The 17,964-nt window shown below is 50.7% G+C and overlaps 1 protein-coding gene across 1 annotated transcript; it reads right to left on the bottom strand.

Moving 5' to 3' along the window:
• Positions 1 to 3,626: 3,626 nt before the first annotated feature.
• FAM220A (family with sequence similarity 220 member A) lies at positions 3,627 to 17,064 on the bottom strand. The gene is made up of 2 exons (XM_052635819.1): positions 16,928 to 17,064; positions 3,627 to 5,459 (listed from the first exon to the last, which is right to left on the bottom strand). The coding sequence occupies exon 2, from the start codon at positions 5,380 to 5,382 to the stop codon at positions 4,615 to 4,617; it is 768 nt and encodes a 255-aa protein (XP_052491779.1). The 5' UTR covers positions 5,383 to 5,459; positions 16,928 to 17,064; the 3' UTR covers positions 3,627 to 4,614.
• Positions 17,065 to 17,964: the final 900 nt, after the last annotated feature.

The following is a 17,964-nucleotide window of genomic DNA, read 5'->3' as shown; positions in this document are numbered from 1 at the left end:
GCAGGTGGCCATCATCCAAAACACTAGAAGTTAACAGAACAAAGAGGAGAAAGAGCAATTTTGCTCTGCTTGAGCTGAAGGGTCCCTCTTTCGCCTGTGAATATGGGTGCCCCTGGTTCTCTGACCTTGGGACTTGGGCTGGATGACGTCTGGCTTCCCCGAGTCTCTTGTCCGCAGATGGCGGACAGTGGGGCTTCTCGGCCTCCATGATCCCGTGAGCCAATTCTTGTGATAAATCTCCTCATATCTGTACCTGTAGATCCTATTGTTTCTCTGGAAAATGACTAATAAAAGGAGCACAGAGGGACTTCGCTGGTGGTCCAGTGCCTAAGACCTCGCCTTCCAATGCAGGGGGTGTGGGTTTGATCCCTGGTCAGGGCACTAAGATCCCACAAGCCTCCTGGCCAAAAAACAAAAACATTAAAAAAAAAACAAAAAACCAGGAGCAATACTGTAACAAATAATAAAGATTTCAAAAAAAAAAAAGTCACTCTTGGAAAAAAACAAGGAGCAGAGGACTTAATGCTTTCTCCAAATTACTTTGGATGAACAGTAGTGGCAAAGTGCTTGTAATCTTAAACACGGAAGACAAGCGTTAAGAGAAGGAAAACAGAGCCTATTTCCAATTCTGAAGCAAATAACCTGTTTCTCATAGAAACAGAATGCTTTGTAGGTAGATGGGGAAGGAAAAACAAGTTAAGTCCAGTTCCTTAAAAAAAATTTAAAAAACCTAAAAGCATTCAAGTTAACTGCAGAATTCCACTCTGATACTGTGGCAAGGCACAGCTCCCCTATAAAAATCCCTTGTGTTATATACCTAAACAATTTTTAAAAGGAAGCTACTCAAAACACAGAGCAGAATCACAGCCATGCCTGCTCCTTGAACCACCACTGTTTACCAGAAGTCACCAGTCCTCAAAGATGCCTTCCACTCAATGGCACACGTTCGTTTCAGGAAAAAGGAAACGTAACCCTACGAAGACGACCTTTAGGAAGCAATCAGGCTCCTGGCAAACAAGTTTTCTAATCACATTTCAGCCATGCAGATACACAGCTCTGTGGAGTTCGCAGAGTGAAGTACAAATGAAAAGTGAACAGATGCTTTGTTTAAATTGGTCCAGTGCGTCCAAGTTTCCATAAAATTGGGGGGGAAAAAAGAGGTAACATTCTGGAAGCAGAGGAGAGCCAAGCAGAAGCGGCCATCCTGTGACATCCTACTGAAGCCTCCAGTTTCAAATGGCTATGTTGACCGCATGGAGGATCAGTTGGCTGGGCTGTGTTTCAAAGCTTCCAGCACTGGCTGGTGTTGGAGAGCCATTTCCGGCTCTGAATTCATATATGGATAGTTTAGGAGATCCCTTCATTCTACTTCTTTTCCTTGGAAAGCTTAAGAAGAATTTTAAAGTTATCTATAGCAAAGTGCAAAGTGAATCTTAAAACACATTTTTTTTTTTTGCCATACCGAGCCACTTGTGGGATCTTAATTCCCTGTTGTTGTTTTTCGTATCCAACTCTTGCGGACCCCATGGACTGCAGCACACCAGGCCTCCTCGTCCATCACCAACTCCCAGAGCTTATTCAAACTGATGTCCATTGAGTCGGTGATGCCATCCAACCATCTCATCCTCTGTTGAACCCTTCTCCTCCCGCCTTCAATCTTTCCCAGTTTCAGGGTCTTTTCCAATGAGTCAGCTCTTCACATCAGGTGCCCAAAGATTGGAGCTTCAGCATCAGTCCCTCCAATGAATATTCAGAACTGATCCCTTTTAGGACAGACTGGTTGGATCTCCTTGCAGTCCAAGGGACTCTCAAGGGTCTTCTCCAGCACCACAGTTCAAAAGCATCAATTCTTTGGCACTCAGCCTTCCTTATGGGCCCACTCTCACGTTCATATGTGACTACTGGAAAAACCATAGCTTTGACTATATGCACCTTTGTCGGCAAAGTAATGTCTCTGCTTTTTAATAAACTGTCTAGATTCGTTACAGCTTTTCTTCCAAGGAGCATCTTTTAATTAAATTTTAATTAGTTCCCTGACCAGGGATCAAACACGGGTCCCCTGCAGTGCAAACTCAAGAGTCTTATCCACTGGACCACTAGGGAAGTCCCAACATTTCTTATTGTGTGAAATTACAGGAAATGGCTTATATGCATTTTAGAATATACACACAAAGCTCCAAAATACATGTGTTGCTTCCTAGCTATAAAATCAAGTCATGTAAGAATAATCGATGTAAACACAAGCTTCTTAATTTTTTATTCTCTACAGGCTGGCAACTTCATAATCACTTCAAGATCTCAACATCCACTCCATGTGAAAAAGATTTCATGATTTCCAAATGTGAATAACCAAGTCCAAGATTTTGCACTATACGCTGTTTCTAAATTTAAAGTGACTGTGCTGTCTAGTCCTCAAGAACAGAATCCATAAAGGCAAAAAAGAAGAACATGCATATAGACATCAGAACTTTTAAAACAGGCTTCCCTCAGTTTTCACTGCCAAAATGATACATTTAAAATATTTTAAATGAGAGATCCTTTTATAATTCAATCATGGAAACAACTTATTCAAAAGAGTATCTTATTTCTCTAATTGCTTCAAAAGTAGAATGGTTTATAGAAGGCCATCCTTCACAGTCCTGAAACTTCATAGGTTTCATATGCTACATTTATCAGCACCTTTCTACCCCAGAACTTTCCACAGGAGGGGCCACCTTCGGACAGAGCTGGAGACAGCACGGCACCAGAAGGAACGCTGTCAGCAGTGGATGTACTAAAAAACAATGCAAGCAAAAAGGCTACTGTGAGCTTTTCCACAAAGCTTTCATAAAAACACTTATTCTGACGTAACCATACGAAAACACTTCAAGTTAATTTGTGTGTGCTAAGTCGCTTCAGCCGTGTTTGACTCTGAGACTTCGTAGACCATAGCCCGCCAGGCTCCTCTGTCCAAGGGATTCTCTAGGCAAGAGCACTGGAGTGGGTTGCCACGCCCTCTCCCCCCAATCCAGCGATCAAATCCACGTGGGTTTGATCACACCACCGTCTCCTGCCTTGGGGAGCAGATTCTTTACCACTAGTGCCACAAGTTAATTTAGTTAATGCTAAATAGGGAATTCTGAATTTGTTCTTTGCAGCTGTTTGAAAATTCACATACTTGGAATTTACAAAAGAAAGAGAGCTGACGTGTCATGGAAACCTCCATCTCAAAGTAGACTGAGTTTAAAACAACAACAAAAAAAGGGGGCGGTGGGGAGGGAAGGGGGACCGGGAGAGGGTGTTGACAAGAAAACTGATCCCATTCTAAAACACTGAAATGTGTCATCTTGCTTCCCCACCCGCTGGCGACTCTGAGGTGGAGAGTCCACTAGCCAGGGCTTGCTTCGGTCAGTTGGGTCGGTGTCCTTTTAGACTGGCTGCAGACCACTGTTTCACGAGGGTGAGCACCCGCTCCACAAGGAACATAATACATTGTTTCACTCTATCTGGAGAGTTGAGTTCCAGAGTAATTTTACATTTTGCTTTTCATTCTCTGCTTCCAATCTTCTAAATCAGTGAACAACTTCGCAAACAGACTGAAGTATGAGGAAGGCTGCATTAATAATAAAGACAAGGGGAACCAAGACTACACACGTAAAATAAGACATTTATTATGCTAAAGAACAGGTTTTATTTTTCATTTCCCCAGGACACTAAAATAGCACACGGCATGGTAATTTAGCACGCGATATAAACTGATAAATGCAATCAATACCTCCGGAAATGGGGCGTCTTCCTTTGGTCTCCTTAAAAACTGCTCTTCAGGGCGTTTCATCGAATTACCAGCACACGACAAAAGGGGTCAGCGCAGAAAAAGGTTAGTGCAGGAGACACCTCAACTCCTAGGAGCTGGCCACCTTCCGTAAGGGGAAATACTTGCTTTTTGTTTTTTTCCCCTCTATGACTGCGCTCCGGCAGACAGGCTCAAGCTCATTTTTTATTTTGGGTTAACACTGCTAGGGTTCCTAGTTTGAGGAAGGGTTATCTAAAGGTAATGTCAATATTGCAACTTTCACCGTAGGGCCTCCATGTAAAATGCATGTCAAGTGGAAGGAAAGGGGTGTGAGAAAAGATATCAGCTTTTGCTCAAATTATTCTACAAAACGCAGAAATGACAACAGCTTACCATCAACTTGGCTTGGCTCAGACCAAGCCCAGCAGGGTTGATTTTTACAAATATCTACTCTCGTCAGATGGTCAGAGAACAGGCTGGAGAGGGAGTGCCTGGGACGGCGGCCCTGCCAGATGGTGCTGAAGGTAAACTCAAAGCTTGCTGTTACACCTTTCGATTCTCATCTGATAGCTGTGTAAGGTAATGTCAATAACCTCCTTGACATGGCTTCCCAAGCCTAAATGTCTTTCAAGTACAGAGACTGCCTTCCGTATCAACCAGCTTTCTGTGGGTTCAAGTTCCACTGACTTTAAGTCTGTCTGGTCACACAAATCAAAGCCGGAGCTTCACTGCCGCGCCATGTGCGTCCAGAGTTTACACAAAAGAAAGCATTCAAGGACAGCGCTTAGTCTCACTATTTTTATTGGTCTGCCTGTACCTTAACCACGGCAGAACAGATTTGCTCATTCAAAAGCTTGTGCAGCCAGTGACGCCACAGTTATCTGCAGATCATCTGAGGTACTTTTTTCCCATGAAATAATTTTCTTGTATTCTACTCTTGGCTCTGAAAACATGGGCTCTGAACGGCCAGGGAAAGCACTTTTCGTCTCATCATTCAAGAATATTAGGGGATGAGCATGCAGCGGGATGGATCGCAGGCAAGAGAGTGCCAGCGCAGAGTCCAGCTTCTCCAGGAGAGCACGGGGCGGGTCAAACTCAGAAACCCCCTCTGCGGACCCTCTCTGCCAGCCCAGCAGTCCTGACCCCCGGGGCTCTCTGCCAAGGCTCCATCCTCTGTGGCCGCCAGGGGGCCTGAGCACTGCCCGCGGCCAGTCCGTGCCCAGAGCCTCCCCGACGCCGCGGGCCAGCCCCGCACTCCGCTCCCCTGCAGGAGCCGAGGGCAGACCCGCAGGGTTGCTCTGCGCAGCCGCTGAGGCCGAGTTTCTCCGTACTGCTGCTTGCCACCGTGGAAGCGCTTCGAGGCCACTGCGAGGCGAGGGGCTGGCGCCACGCGGGTCACGCTTTGTTTCCCGTGATGACTCTTCCTTTCCTGGATCTCCCTGGGCATCGACCGCAGGCCTCCTCGCCCAGGAAGCGGCATCTGCTGGGCCAGGGCTCGCCTCCTGCCTTCTCTCGCTCCACAGTTCTCTGCATGAGGCTCTGTCCGAGGCGGCACCCGCTCCCTGCTCCTCCGCAAGGCGGGTGCAGAGAGGCCTGCGTCTGTCCCTCATGCTGTGTCTCTGACACCCTGAGCCCCAGGACACGCCCGTCAGTCCACAGAAGGTCTTCAGTGGATCTCAATATGAACCTGGAAAAGACCAACAAATTATAGGGTAATAATGAAGACGGGATCTCGGCAGAGTCCACACACACCAGGTATTTCCCAGCAAATACGAAGGTCCCTGACAGTCTCCGGTACCAAGGATTCCCACACTGTGATAGAAAACAGGATGTCAACCTACCAATTAGCAATCACAACAAAAAGAACAGTACTTGAATAATGCAGTATTTCCTGAAAATACTTAAATATGCACTGAGGCTCTGCACTTTTCATGGCAATGTAGTTATTTGTGCAGGTTCAATAAAAAGCGGCTCCATTTAACCAGGATAAACTAGATGACTCAATCAAGCAACCAAGGCCTCACCCAGAGTGTCCTATTTGAGAATGAGATTCAGTGACTCAGGCAGGGCAAGCCACTTCTAAGGAATGGACAACTTTACTTATGCTGTTGCTGAGTTGCTAAGTCATGTCTGACTCTTTGGGACCCCATGGACTATATATAGCCCACCAGGCTCCGCTGTCCACGGATCTTCCCCACCCAGGGACTGAACTGACATCTCCTGTATCAGCAGGCAGATTCTTTACGGCTGAGCCACCGGGGAACCTCATGTCTCCTCAGGGCATAATCTATACAAGGATGACTATTATTCTATATAACACTGACACAAATACATTCGGGCAGCATAAAGCTATATGCAAACATGAGGTGCAATTATTTTTTGTATTTTGAATATTTGGCTGCGCCAGATCTTCAGTTGTGGTGTGTGAGACCTAGTTCCCTTACCTGGGATGGGCCTAGTTCCCTTCCGCTGGGAGAGTGGAGTCCTCGCCACTGGACCATCACGGACATCCCCAGTTCTTTTTTTTTTTAATTGCTATACAACTGACATAAAATATACTAGTTTCAGTTGTTCAGTTCAGTCGCTCAGTCGTGTCCGACTCTCTGCGACCCCATGAATCGCAGCACGCCAGGCCTCCCTGTCCATCACCAACTCCTGGAGTGCACTCAGACTCACGTCCATCGAGTCCGTGATGCTATCCAGCCATCTCATCTTCTGTCGTCCCCTTCTCCTCCTGCCCCCAATCCCTCCCAGCATCAGAGTCTTTTCCAATGAGTCAACTCTTCGCATGAGGTGGCCAAAGTACTGGAGTTTCAGCTTCAGCATCAGTCCTTCCAGTGAACACCCAGGACTGATTTCCTTTAGGATGGACTGGTTGGATCTCCTTGCAGTCCAAGGGACTCTCAAGAGTCTTCTCCAACACCACAGTTGAAAAGCATCAATTCTTCGGCGCTCAGCTTTCTTCATAGTCCAACTCTCACATCCATACATGACCACTGGAAAAACCATAGCCTTGACTAGGCGGACCTTTGTTGGCAAACTAATGTCTCTGCTTTTTAATGTGCTATCTAGGTTCGTACAACCTAGTAATTCAATGTCTGTATATAGCACTGCAAGAAGTCAACACCACAGCTGTACCTGGTGGTGCAACTCCAGTTACAAAGCACAGCCAGCGCTCTCACGGTTCACGAAGGCAACCTAACTTCTCGCAAATTAACTCTCCAAAGCATGTTATTTTAAACCTTACGTTTAATTTTACTGATCTAAATGTATTAAAAATGACCATTTTCCTGAAATGGAAGCATTCCTAAATATATTTTAATACATATTAGAACAGTTTTTTTTTTTAATTCTTAAGAAAAATAGGTCATTTAATATGGGCCAACTCTCAGGAAAACTGGGTTCTAACTACTTTTATTATATCCTTATAGGATAACTTAGTACAGTCCAGAAAGGTGAAGTGTTGTCAGAATTGTTACAATATTTTAAATGAGATACCAGTATTTTGGCCAACACACGCGAAAAGCTGACTCATTGGAAAAGACTCTGATGCTGGGAGGGATTGGGGGCAGGAGGAGAAGGGGACGACAGAGGATGAGATGGCTGGATGGCATCACTGACTCGATGGACGTGAGTCAGAGTGAACCCCGGTAGTTGGTGATGGACAGGGAGGCCTGGCGTGCTGCGATTCATGGGGTCGCAAAGAGTCGGACACGACTCAGCGACTGAACTGAACTGAACTGAATGTAATCATACCTTTGATAATGACAAAGTAATCATGTACTCAACCCTGAATATGCAATGGAAGGACTGATGCTGAAGCTAAAGCTTCAATACTTTGGCCACCTGATGTGAAGAGCCAACTCACTGGAAAAGACCCTGATGCTGGGAAAGATTGACAGCAGGAGGAGAAGGGGCGGACAGAGGATGAGATGGTTGCATGGCATCATCGACTCAACGGCTGTGAATCTGAGCAAACTCCGGGAAATAGAGGAGCGCGGTGTGCTACAGTCCCCGGGGTGGGCGAGAGTCAGACACAGCTTAGCCACTGAACAACAGTAACAAATAACGAGAGCATAAGCTGCTCACCCGACATCTAGCTCTTCAGTCAACTCAGTAATAAACTAGGTATTCAATTCTTTACAGAAAGACTTCAGTAGGTGAGCTAGACACTTTTGGCTGTGAGCCCTCAACCAGATGACTTTTGATATTACTTATATACTGAGAGCCAGAAATAACTTTCAAGTAATTTCTAAACAGAATCCTCCATGCAGCATCCTCTGCGGTTCCCCCTCCCTGTACTGAACGTGTATTGGTACACTGTATCTCGCCAAATAAAGCACGCACAATTATACCATGAGCCGTCCTCGGCCCAGCTACCATCTCCCACCCCTCAACACCCAGATCTACAAAAAACAATGAGCAGCATAAACTACGGCTAACTGACTTATCCACAAACACTGAGAGCCCTTCCCCCTAAATGAGGGACGTCTATTCTGAAATTCTAGACAGTGTGATTCAGGACGTTCCTAGTGGTTCAGGGGTTAAGAATCCGCCTGCCAACACAGGGGACACAGGTTCGATTCCTGGTCTGGAAGTTCCCACGTGGAGCAGGGAACTAGGTCCATGTGCCACAGTGAAGACCCAGCGCAGCCAAAATTAAATTAAAAATAAATAAAAACACAGTATGGGGCAAGAAAAACACAGTGCAGGGCTGGGCGTCAATTCCTGAGCTTACTCCTTACCTCCCTCACCAGTGCCTGCCCCCTGCCCCGCCCCAGAAACAGACAACGGTTGAATACGGAACCACAGCGTCTGCGAAGGCTAGGTGTGGAGGGAACAGGCTGTTGGTCGGGCCCACAGCCTTGGGGCAACAGGAGCAACCTGGTCCACGAGGATCCCCGCCAGGGAGGCGGGCGCCCAGCTGGGCGACAGCAGGCCTGACCCGATTCGGCAGCTGCGCCCTCTGGGGCGGTCACCTTACCCTCCCTAACCCGCACTATTCATGGCTTCAGGGACGTGATGGTCTGGATACCATTGCTCTGGAAACTAAAAATACCCCCACCTCTGTGCCGCTGCCAGCCAGCCAGCAACGCTATTCCCGAAGGGGGCTGGGGGCTGGGTTAGGCGGGGGACACAGCTGAACGCAGGGCAGCTGCTCAGCCGGACGACCACCAGCGTGGAGCGGGCCCCTGCCTGGTCACGGCTCACACATTGCACTCCAAGGCCACCTGGCTTCACGGCTGGTTTTTTTATTTGAAGTACAGCTGACTTACAATATTACGCACAGCACAGCGACTCAGTGTTTTTACAGACAATACTCTAATGAAAGTTACTACAGGAGGTGCCTATACAACATATCCTGTTGCTTCCCTGTTTTACACATGGTAGTCTGAACTGTTAATCCTGTAGCCCTAATCTGCCCTCCCCACTTCGGTACCCACTGGTCTGTCTCTGCTTTGCACGAACATTCGCTTGTGCTGTTTTCCCATTCCACCTCGGAGTGACGCCTCCCACTCCCAGCTCTCGGAGGCGGTGTCAGCTGACCTGCCCGCCGCTGAGCTCACCGTGAAAGCATCTGAGACAAACTGCTCTGCTGGGCACATCGCTCAGAGGACGAGTGAGAGGAAGGGCCGGGCACCTCTGTGCCGCCCCCAAGCACCAGCGCATGGAGTCGGCCACACGGACCCAGTCCCTGCTGTGAACCACGCAGCGTGTCCACGCCATCCCCGAGCGCTAGGCGCCTCTGGGGCCACCACCCAGAGGCTCCAGGGTGCACCCACCTGGCCGGGCAAGAGGCGGGAGGGTGGGCCGAGCGAGGCGGCGCCTGCTGTCCTGCATGAGGACTCTTCGGGTGGATGCACCCAGCCTGTTCTGTGGCCACAGCCTGGGGCAGCGGAGAAACAGCTGCTGTGCGCATCGTTATCAGCAAGCGCATCAGGGGAAGGACTCCCTGGTGGTCCAGTGACTAAGACTCCACGCTCCAAATTCAGGGCACCCGGGTTCGATCCTGAGTCAGGGAACTAGATCCCGCCTGCCGCAACTAAGAGTTCACATGCCACAACCAAGATCCAGGGCAGTCAAAATTAGTTAATTTTTTTTAAAAAGTGTGTCAGAGGGAACCAGTGACAAAACGCAACTGAGGGAATCAGTCAAACAGAGGCCAGAGAAGTGACCCCTGGATGACCCAAAGTGGCCCAAGCGTGGACCAGCATCGCTGTCGGGGACAGACGTGGAGGTCCAGGAGGGAGCGGCCGCGGGCTGGGAGCTGTCAGGGGCCCCGACACCGCCCAAGGAGGCACCCAGCACACTGAGCTCCAAGGAGGGCAAGCTGGCGATGACTGTAAAGATTCCTTACTAATGACTATGACGTTTCCTTGGGGAATTCCACACCTGCGGCACTTTCTGCTGCAGATTCAATCAGCAAGTGTTCACGGAGCCCCTAAGCTAGGCCAGCGCTGTTCTGAGCACAGGGATGGGGACAGCGCACGGAGCAGATAAAGAAGGGTCCGTCCTCCGGAGGCTTGCTTTCCAGTGAACGTAGGGACGAGGACAAAACTGTCACACGCACAAGCTTCCTTGTGGCAGGTAGAGAGAGATCAGTTTGGATCAATACTGTACACCGTACACCGTACGCCAGGATGAACTCCAATGTTTTACATGTAAAAGCAAAACATGATGTATTAGTACCAGAATAAATTACAACTGAATTCCTTGTATTGTTAGAGTTGGGAGGGCCTTTCTAACTAGAACAAAACCCAAAAGTCAGAAATGACGTTAAATTTCACTACAAAGAATTTCAGTATGGCAAAAACACTGTAAGCAAAATGAAAATCATAGTAACTAGAAAATTTTTTCAACTCTTATCAACAGACAACTCTTATCTGACAAAGCTTCAAGAAACCCGCCAACAACCCAGCAGAAAAAAGGGCAAAGAACAGGTACGGTTCACACAAAAAGAGAGGCAAACAAGCACTTCTCTCACACCACCTCATCCTTTAAGGCAGGCAAGCTTGTTGGCTCAAATGCCAAGATATGCCCACGATGCGACCTCCTCCAGGGCCTCCCTGGCATCACCGTGATGGGTCACCAACACTCCTCTCTCCCACTCATCTGAGGGTCTCCCTGCTGCCTCCTCCACTCTCACCAGGAAGTTAAGAGGGATTTTTTTGAATTGCTTGAATACAAAGCAGTTCCAACCCTAGGCATATAACCAAGAGAAATGAACACGTATGCCAGGACTTCTCTAGTGGTCCAGCGGATGGAATCTGCTTGCCCATGCGCGTGGCAGGGGACACAGGTTCGACCCCTGGTCCTGGAAGATCCCGTGCCTCGAAGCAACCAGGCCCGTGCTCCACAGCTTCGGAGCACAAAAGCCCTGGAGCCCAAGCTCGGCAACAGGCAAAGCCCCTGCAACGAGACGCTTGGGCACTGCAGCTAGAGAGCAGCCCTCGCAGCACCGGAGACCTAGCTCAGCCAGAAAGAGGACAGACACTCAGAAACTGTTAGAGCAGCCGAACACTGCTGCTACGACCAAGAGCATAATCTCTCATCTGGTGCTTCTTTTAAACCTGCAGTGAAGTACACATAAAGGCTACCATCCATCACCACCACACGGCTCTGGGATGCTTTCATTCAAATGAGAAGCGTCTTCATTCAGCAACTCCTGTTCCCCCTCCTCCAGCCCCTGGCCACCACCTTCTATGTTCTGCCCCTTTGAATGACGTCCCTTAAGTCCATCCAAGTTGTAGCAGGTGTGAGAACTTCGTTCCTTTCCAAAGCTGACTAAGATTCCACGGAAGGTGCACGCGTTCTGTTTGTCCTCTCACGTGCTGACGGACTCCTGAATCGTCGACAGTGCTGCCGGGAACACTGGAGCACGGGCGCCTGCGTCCCTGCCTTGGGCTCTCTGCGGTGCGCGCCTACCAGTCAGGCCACTGGGCCATGCAGCGATCCTGTACTCAGCTTTCTGAGGACCTGCTAAACTGCTTCCCAAGACCACCTGACCTGCCTCCTGAGAAACCTGTATGCAAGTCAAGAGGCAACAGTTAGAACTGGACATGGAACAGACTGGTTCCAAATCCGGAAAGGAGTACGTCAGGGCTGTGTATTGCCACCCTGCTTATTTCACTTATATGCAGAGTACATCATGAGAAACGCTGGGCTGGAGGAAGCACAAGCTGGAATCAAGACTGTGGGGAGAAATATCAATAACCTCACATACGCAGATGACACCACCCTTATGGGAGAAAGCAAAGGAGAACTAAAGAGCCTCTTGATGAAAGTGAAAGAGGAGAGTAAAAAGTTGGCTTAAAACTCAATATTCAGAAAACTAAGATCACAGCATCCGGTCCCATGACTTCATGGCAAATAGCTGAGGAAACAATGGAAACAGGGACAAGACTTTTATTTTTTGGGCTCCAGTATCACTGCAGATGGTGAGTGCAGTCATGAAATTAAAAGCCGCTTGCTCCCTGGAAGAAAAGCTATGGCCAACCTAGACAGCATATTAAAAAGCAGAGACATTACCAACAAAGGTCTGTCTAGTCAAAACTATGGTTTTTCCAGTAGTCACATATGGATGTGAGAGTTGGACTATAAAGAAAGCTGAGTGCCAAAGAATTGATGCTTTGAACTGTGGTGTTGGAGAAGACTCTTGAGAGTCCCTTGGACTGCAAGGAGATCCAACCAGTCAATCCGAGGGGAAATCAGTCCTGAATATTCAGTGGAAGGACTGACGCAGAAGCTGAAACTCCAATACTTTGGTCACCTAATGTGAAGAACTGACTCATTGGAAAACACTGATGCTGGGAAAGACTGAAGGCAGGAGAAGACGACAGAGGATGAGATGGTTGGACGGCATCACCAACTCAATGGACATGAGTGTGAGTAAACTCCGGGAGTTGCTGATGAACAGGGAGGCCTGGCGTGCTGCAGTCCACGGGGTCGCAAACAGTCGGACACGACTGAGCGAGTGAACTGCCCTGGAACTGCTCCCACAGCGACTGCACCACCTCCCACTCCTCCCAGCAGTGCTGCTGCGGCTGCTGCTGCGTCGCTTCAGTCGTGTCCGACTCTGTGCGACCCCAGAGACAGCAGCCCACCAGGCTCCCCCGTCCCTGGGATTCTCCAGGCAAGAATACTGGAGCGGGTTGCCATTTCCTTCTCCAATGCATGAAAGTGAAAAGTGAAAATGAAGTCGCTCAGTTGTGTCCGACTCTTAGCGACCCCATGGACTGCAGCCCACCAGTGCACAGGGGTCTAATTTCTCCACATCCTCGCTGTCCCTCCCTGCATAAGAGCCGGTCTCGGTGTGACTCTGACTTGCAGTTTCCCAATTTTTTCCCCCCAGCCCTGGGTTTTATTGCCTCCCTGGCAGAAGAGAGGCCTCCTGGGGGCAGGGCCAGGTCAGGCAAGGGCTGGGCATGGGAAGCTTCTCAGCCTGTGTAGCTGGGCTCAGATTTGGAGCCAGAGCAGTGAGTAGAGGCTCCCGGGGACGAAGCCTGGCCTGGGGGTCCCCAGGTCCAGGTGAGATTCTGCCAGTGACAGACAAGCAGTCACTCGCCTTCCAGGCCCACAAGTGTCCCTGGGACAGGACGGGAGGAGATGGGGGAGACAGCAGGAGCCGTGAGTCTCAGGGAGAGAAGGTGGCCCGCGTGGGTCTGTGAGGGCCCGGAAGCAGGGGGACACCACGTTCGCATCCTGCAGGGCTGGGATGGGAAGCAGAGCCTGGCCACCAGGGCCCCTTCTCTGGGCATCCCACGGGGCCACAAGGCTCAAGTGCATAGACTGGGGCTCGGGGCTCATAGGTCACTGCAATCATGTCTTAGGTCCTCACCACGGCCAGTGGCCTGGCTGCCCACAAACACGTTCCAACTGCCCCATCTTTTCCTGGGTTTACTTGCCATTGGTGTATCTTCTTTGGAGAAATGTCTATTCAAGCCCTTTGCCAATGTTTGAATTGGGTGGTTGCTGCCGAGTTGTAAGAGTTCTTCACATGTTTTGAACATTAATCCTTGTCAGATATACAGTTTGCAAATATAGGTGAGCCTTGAGCAACGCAGGGGCTGGCGTGTCGACACTCCACAATGGAAAAATCCTCACACGGTTCTCAGGCAGCCCTCCCCCAAAGTACCCAGTGACCACCTTGTCTGCGCCTCCCCACCCCCCTTCACACCTCAAATGGCCAAATAAACCCCACGCTCTACAGCCAGAGCGTTCAGCTTCCACGGTTCTCTAAAGCTGTGCTGCCTGTGGACGACGACCCGACGGCACGTCTGGCAAGCCACCCGTGGGGCCGGTCTCCTCGCTCTCCGTTCTGCCCGCGCCTCGCATCCGGAGCCAACCTCCCGCCTCCACAGCGCACTCGCCCTCAGTCACGCCGGCGCACACTCCTCGCTAGGGAGCCTGCGTCTGAGTAGCCTTCCCAGGGCCTCCCCTAGCGGCCTACAGCAACTGGGAGACCTGGAAAGCCTCTCCATCATGACAGCAATGGAGCCCTTCGCTCCTTACTGACATGAAGCCAGCCTCAGCACTCTCGCAGCGACAACAGCGGCTGCAAGACCAGATTGATTCAGTGATCCCAAAAGCCCCTTCTGAAAGGAGAACCCAGCAGTGAGAGCGTCTTGGAGTTCTAAGGGCCAGGGAGGAGTGTTCGGGGCGGCAAGAACAGCGAGTGCAAATGCCCAGGGGCAGGAAGAGGCTTGGCGCCTGCAGAGAGGAGACAGGAAAACATACGAGCAAGCAAGGAACAAGCCAGGGAGATGTCAGAAGGGTGGACGGAAGTCAAATCTACAGGACAGAAACACGTGAACTGCATTCCACGTGCAGTGGGAAGCAGTTTGGGTTTCTTTTTTTTTCTTGTAAGGAATGACACAATCTGATTTATACTTTTAAAAGACGTCTCCAAGGGCCCTGGGGAGAACGGATAGAGGCACCTTGGCATCTTGGACTAGAGGGGTGGTCAAAAGTAACTAAGTGGACATATCAGAAAGGTGAGATTTTATGGTACACAACTGGCTATTTTCAACATCATGTTGATTTTCTCTTACTTGTGACTACGTGCTAAGTGTGTGCTAAGTCACTTCAGTCGTGTCCAACTCTTTGTGACCCTATGGACTGCAGCCCCTCCAGGCAAGAATACTGGAGGGTGCTGCCATCTCCTCCTCCAGGGGATCCTCCCACCCTCATCCCTTAATGTCTCCTTCGTTGGCAGGCAGGTTCCTTACCACTTAGTGCCACCTGGGAAGCCTGCAAATTATACAAGTAACTCCAGAACTAAAGTCTCCAAAGTGGAGCTTGAGGGTCAGCTAGAGCCTCCTGACACATTCTGCTTTGCCCACAAAGGTGATTTTTTTGTTGTGTTGATATTTAAAAATTAGGATTTCCACTTTCTCTTGGAAATGGCTGCCTCTGGCACACAGCAGTTGGCTGGTGACAACAGGCTGGAGCACAGGCTTTCTGGCTTATTTCTGTCCCTACTCCTAGCACTTTCTTTGCTCATTGATACAACCTACTGGAAACATACCTGAGTTTCTGACTCCTCTGGCACCACTTAAGGATGCTTGGACTGCAAGGAGATCCAACCAGTCCATTCTGAAGGAGATCAGCCCTGGGATTTTTTTGGAAGGAATGATGCTAAAGCTGAAACTCCAGTACTTTGGCCACATCATGGGAAGAGTTGACTCATTGGAAAAGACTCTGATGCTGGGAGGGATTGAGGGCAGGAGGAGAAGGGGACGACAGAGGATGAGATGGCTGGATATCATCACCGACTCGATGGACTTGAGTTTGAGTGAACTCCGGGAGTTGGTGATGGACAGGGAGGCCTGGGGTGCTGCAATTCATGGGGTCGCAAAGAGTCGGACACGACTGAGCGACTGAACTGAACTGAACTGAAGGATGCTACAAGCCCCTGTTCACACAAAGGAATCTCGATTTGGACACTGAAATAGAGAGGCAGGTTCATCCCAACTCACCTTAACTCAATTTCGGTCAATAAGGGGTTTCACATCACCAGTGAGAGGCTTTGAGACAATTATATTCTGATACTGCCTGCCAATGCAATAGACAGAGACTTTCAGTCCCTGGATCGGGAAGATTCCCTGGAGGAGGGCAAGGAAACCCACTCCAGTATTCTTGCCTGGAGAACCCCATGCACAGAGGAGCCTGGTGGGCTACAGTCCATGGGGTCCCAAAGAGTCAGACACGACTGAAGTTACTTAGCACACAGGCACAGTCAAACCAAAGGGAAAAAAGAAAGCACCTGCCCCGCCCACGTCAATACCCCACAGTCCTGCTCAGGCTTCCCCTAAGTACTGTCAGACCCTAAGCTCTTGGAGAACAGGGACCTGTCCATCACAGAGCCCTAGGCGACACAGCAGACGCTCCACAATGTGTAAATGGAACCCAGAGATGCTCAGCACTTGGCCATCTATGACACACTCGGGAAGGAATAAATCTCAATTTGACGGTTTTCCATTCCGCCAGAAAAAGGCATCTGGAATTTGCGGGAGGTAGAAACGTCAATCCCTGATAGCAAAGATGATCTCCAGGGTGCTGGGTGTGTGGGTGTGTGTACTATTTCACATCTGAACTGTTTCAGGCCTCTGAACCTTTGCCTCTCTACGTCTTTACACCTCGTTTTCTTCTCATCACCACCCCCACTCCTTTCACCACCAACACCCTCCACCCCGGGCCAGGATAACCATGGATACCTCTATCAGAACATCGATTAACATCCATTAATTTACCTTAAGCTTGCATCGCTTTGAAAGCTTCATAAAGTTTGGGAACTAGAAAAGTCAACGGTAAACGCACTCCCCGCCCCCGCACCCCCAATCAGTCATTTTCACAATTTCCTCTTCAGGGCCAGGGGCCTTCCGACCCCGTGAGCCCGCTGTAGGACCTCACTGGAGGCCTGCCGCTCCACGCCCCCACCCCACCCCGCCTCTTCTGCGAAAACAGGGTCAACAATGACCTCTGCGGGAGAAAGGCACGGTGCTGAGCCACACACTCGGCATCCAGCCTGGCACCTTCCGGCGGCATCTTCACGGCCTGGGCGAGGGTGGCCCGGGCCGTGCGAGGCGGACCGGCGCTCGGGGACGATCCGGGGCGGGGGGAAGACAGGGGGTCGGGCGGGCGCGCCTCACCCACCTGCAGACGGACGTTGAGCATCATGGAAGCCACGATGTACAGGTAGGGGAAGTTGATGCGCAAGCGCCAGGCCAGGTCGAAGAAGATGAGCAGCGTGCGGGTCAGCCCCTTGCAGAAGACCCCATAAGAGCGGGCGGCGGCCGAGCGCGATAGCCGGACAGCCAGGCCCGACAGAGCCGCCGCCATATAGACCGGCGCCCGCCGCCGCCGCCCGCCCGCCGCGCACCGACCGGCCGCTGGACCCGGGCCGCCGGGCGCGCCGAAGCCCGGCCGCCCGCCCTCTCGGCGCCGCGACGCCCCCGAGCCTCCGCCCCGGCCGCTGGCCCGCGCTGAGGGAGCGAAGGAGGCGGCGGCGAGGCCGGCGGGCGGGCGGGCGGGCCGCGGGGAGGCGAGTCGGCGCGTCACGCTCCCGGGAAGCGCCTCGGCGAGCCGGCGCCCGGTCCCAGCCCGGCTGCGCGGCCTGACGTCACAATGCAGGCGCCGAGCCGGCGTCTATGGCCCCGCCCCCGGCCCCACCCCTGCCCCGCCCCCGTTCACCTTGGCCCAGGTGAGAAGCGCATGCGTGGGCTAGGTGGCGCGAAGAGGCCGGCTGATGCGCTGTGTTCTTCCGCCCCCTAGTGGTAAGCCAGAAAATAAAACACAAGGAGGTGCTGAACGGTGGGTTTAGGGTGAATGGGCTTAGCGCGGCCGAACGTTGAAGTTATTAAAATGGTAAAGTTTTGCGTTATGCTTGTCTTACCACAGTGAAAAAAAGAAACAAAATAGTTTCTTGGGCCAAACAGGGAGAACTTACTGCTCAGGTGGATTACAGTGTCAACTCATATATTGATAATAATCAGATTTTAATAATCAGATTAATTACGAAACCTCTAATGTAAAAGGGTTTCCCTGGTGGCTCAGACGGTAAAGTATCCGCCTGCAACATTGGGTTGGATCCCTGCGTCCGAAAGGTCCCCTGGAGGAGGGCATGACAACCCACTCCAGTATTCTTGCCTGGAGAATTTCACAGAGGAGCCTGGCGGGCTACAGCCCATGGG

The sequence above is a fragment of the Budorcas taxicolor genome, chromosome 2 (genome assembly GCF_023091745.1).
Source record: "Budorcas taxicolor isolate Tak-1 chromosome 2, Takin1.1, whole genome shotgun sequence".
Classification (NCBI taxonomy): Eukaryota; Metazoa; Chordata; class Mammalia; order Artiodactyla; family Bovidae; genus Budorcas; species Budorcas taxicolor.
This window is presented reverse-complemented; position numbering and strand designations above follow the sequence as displayed.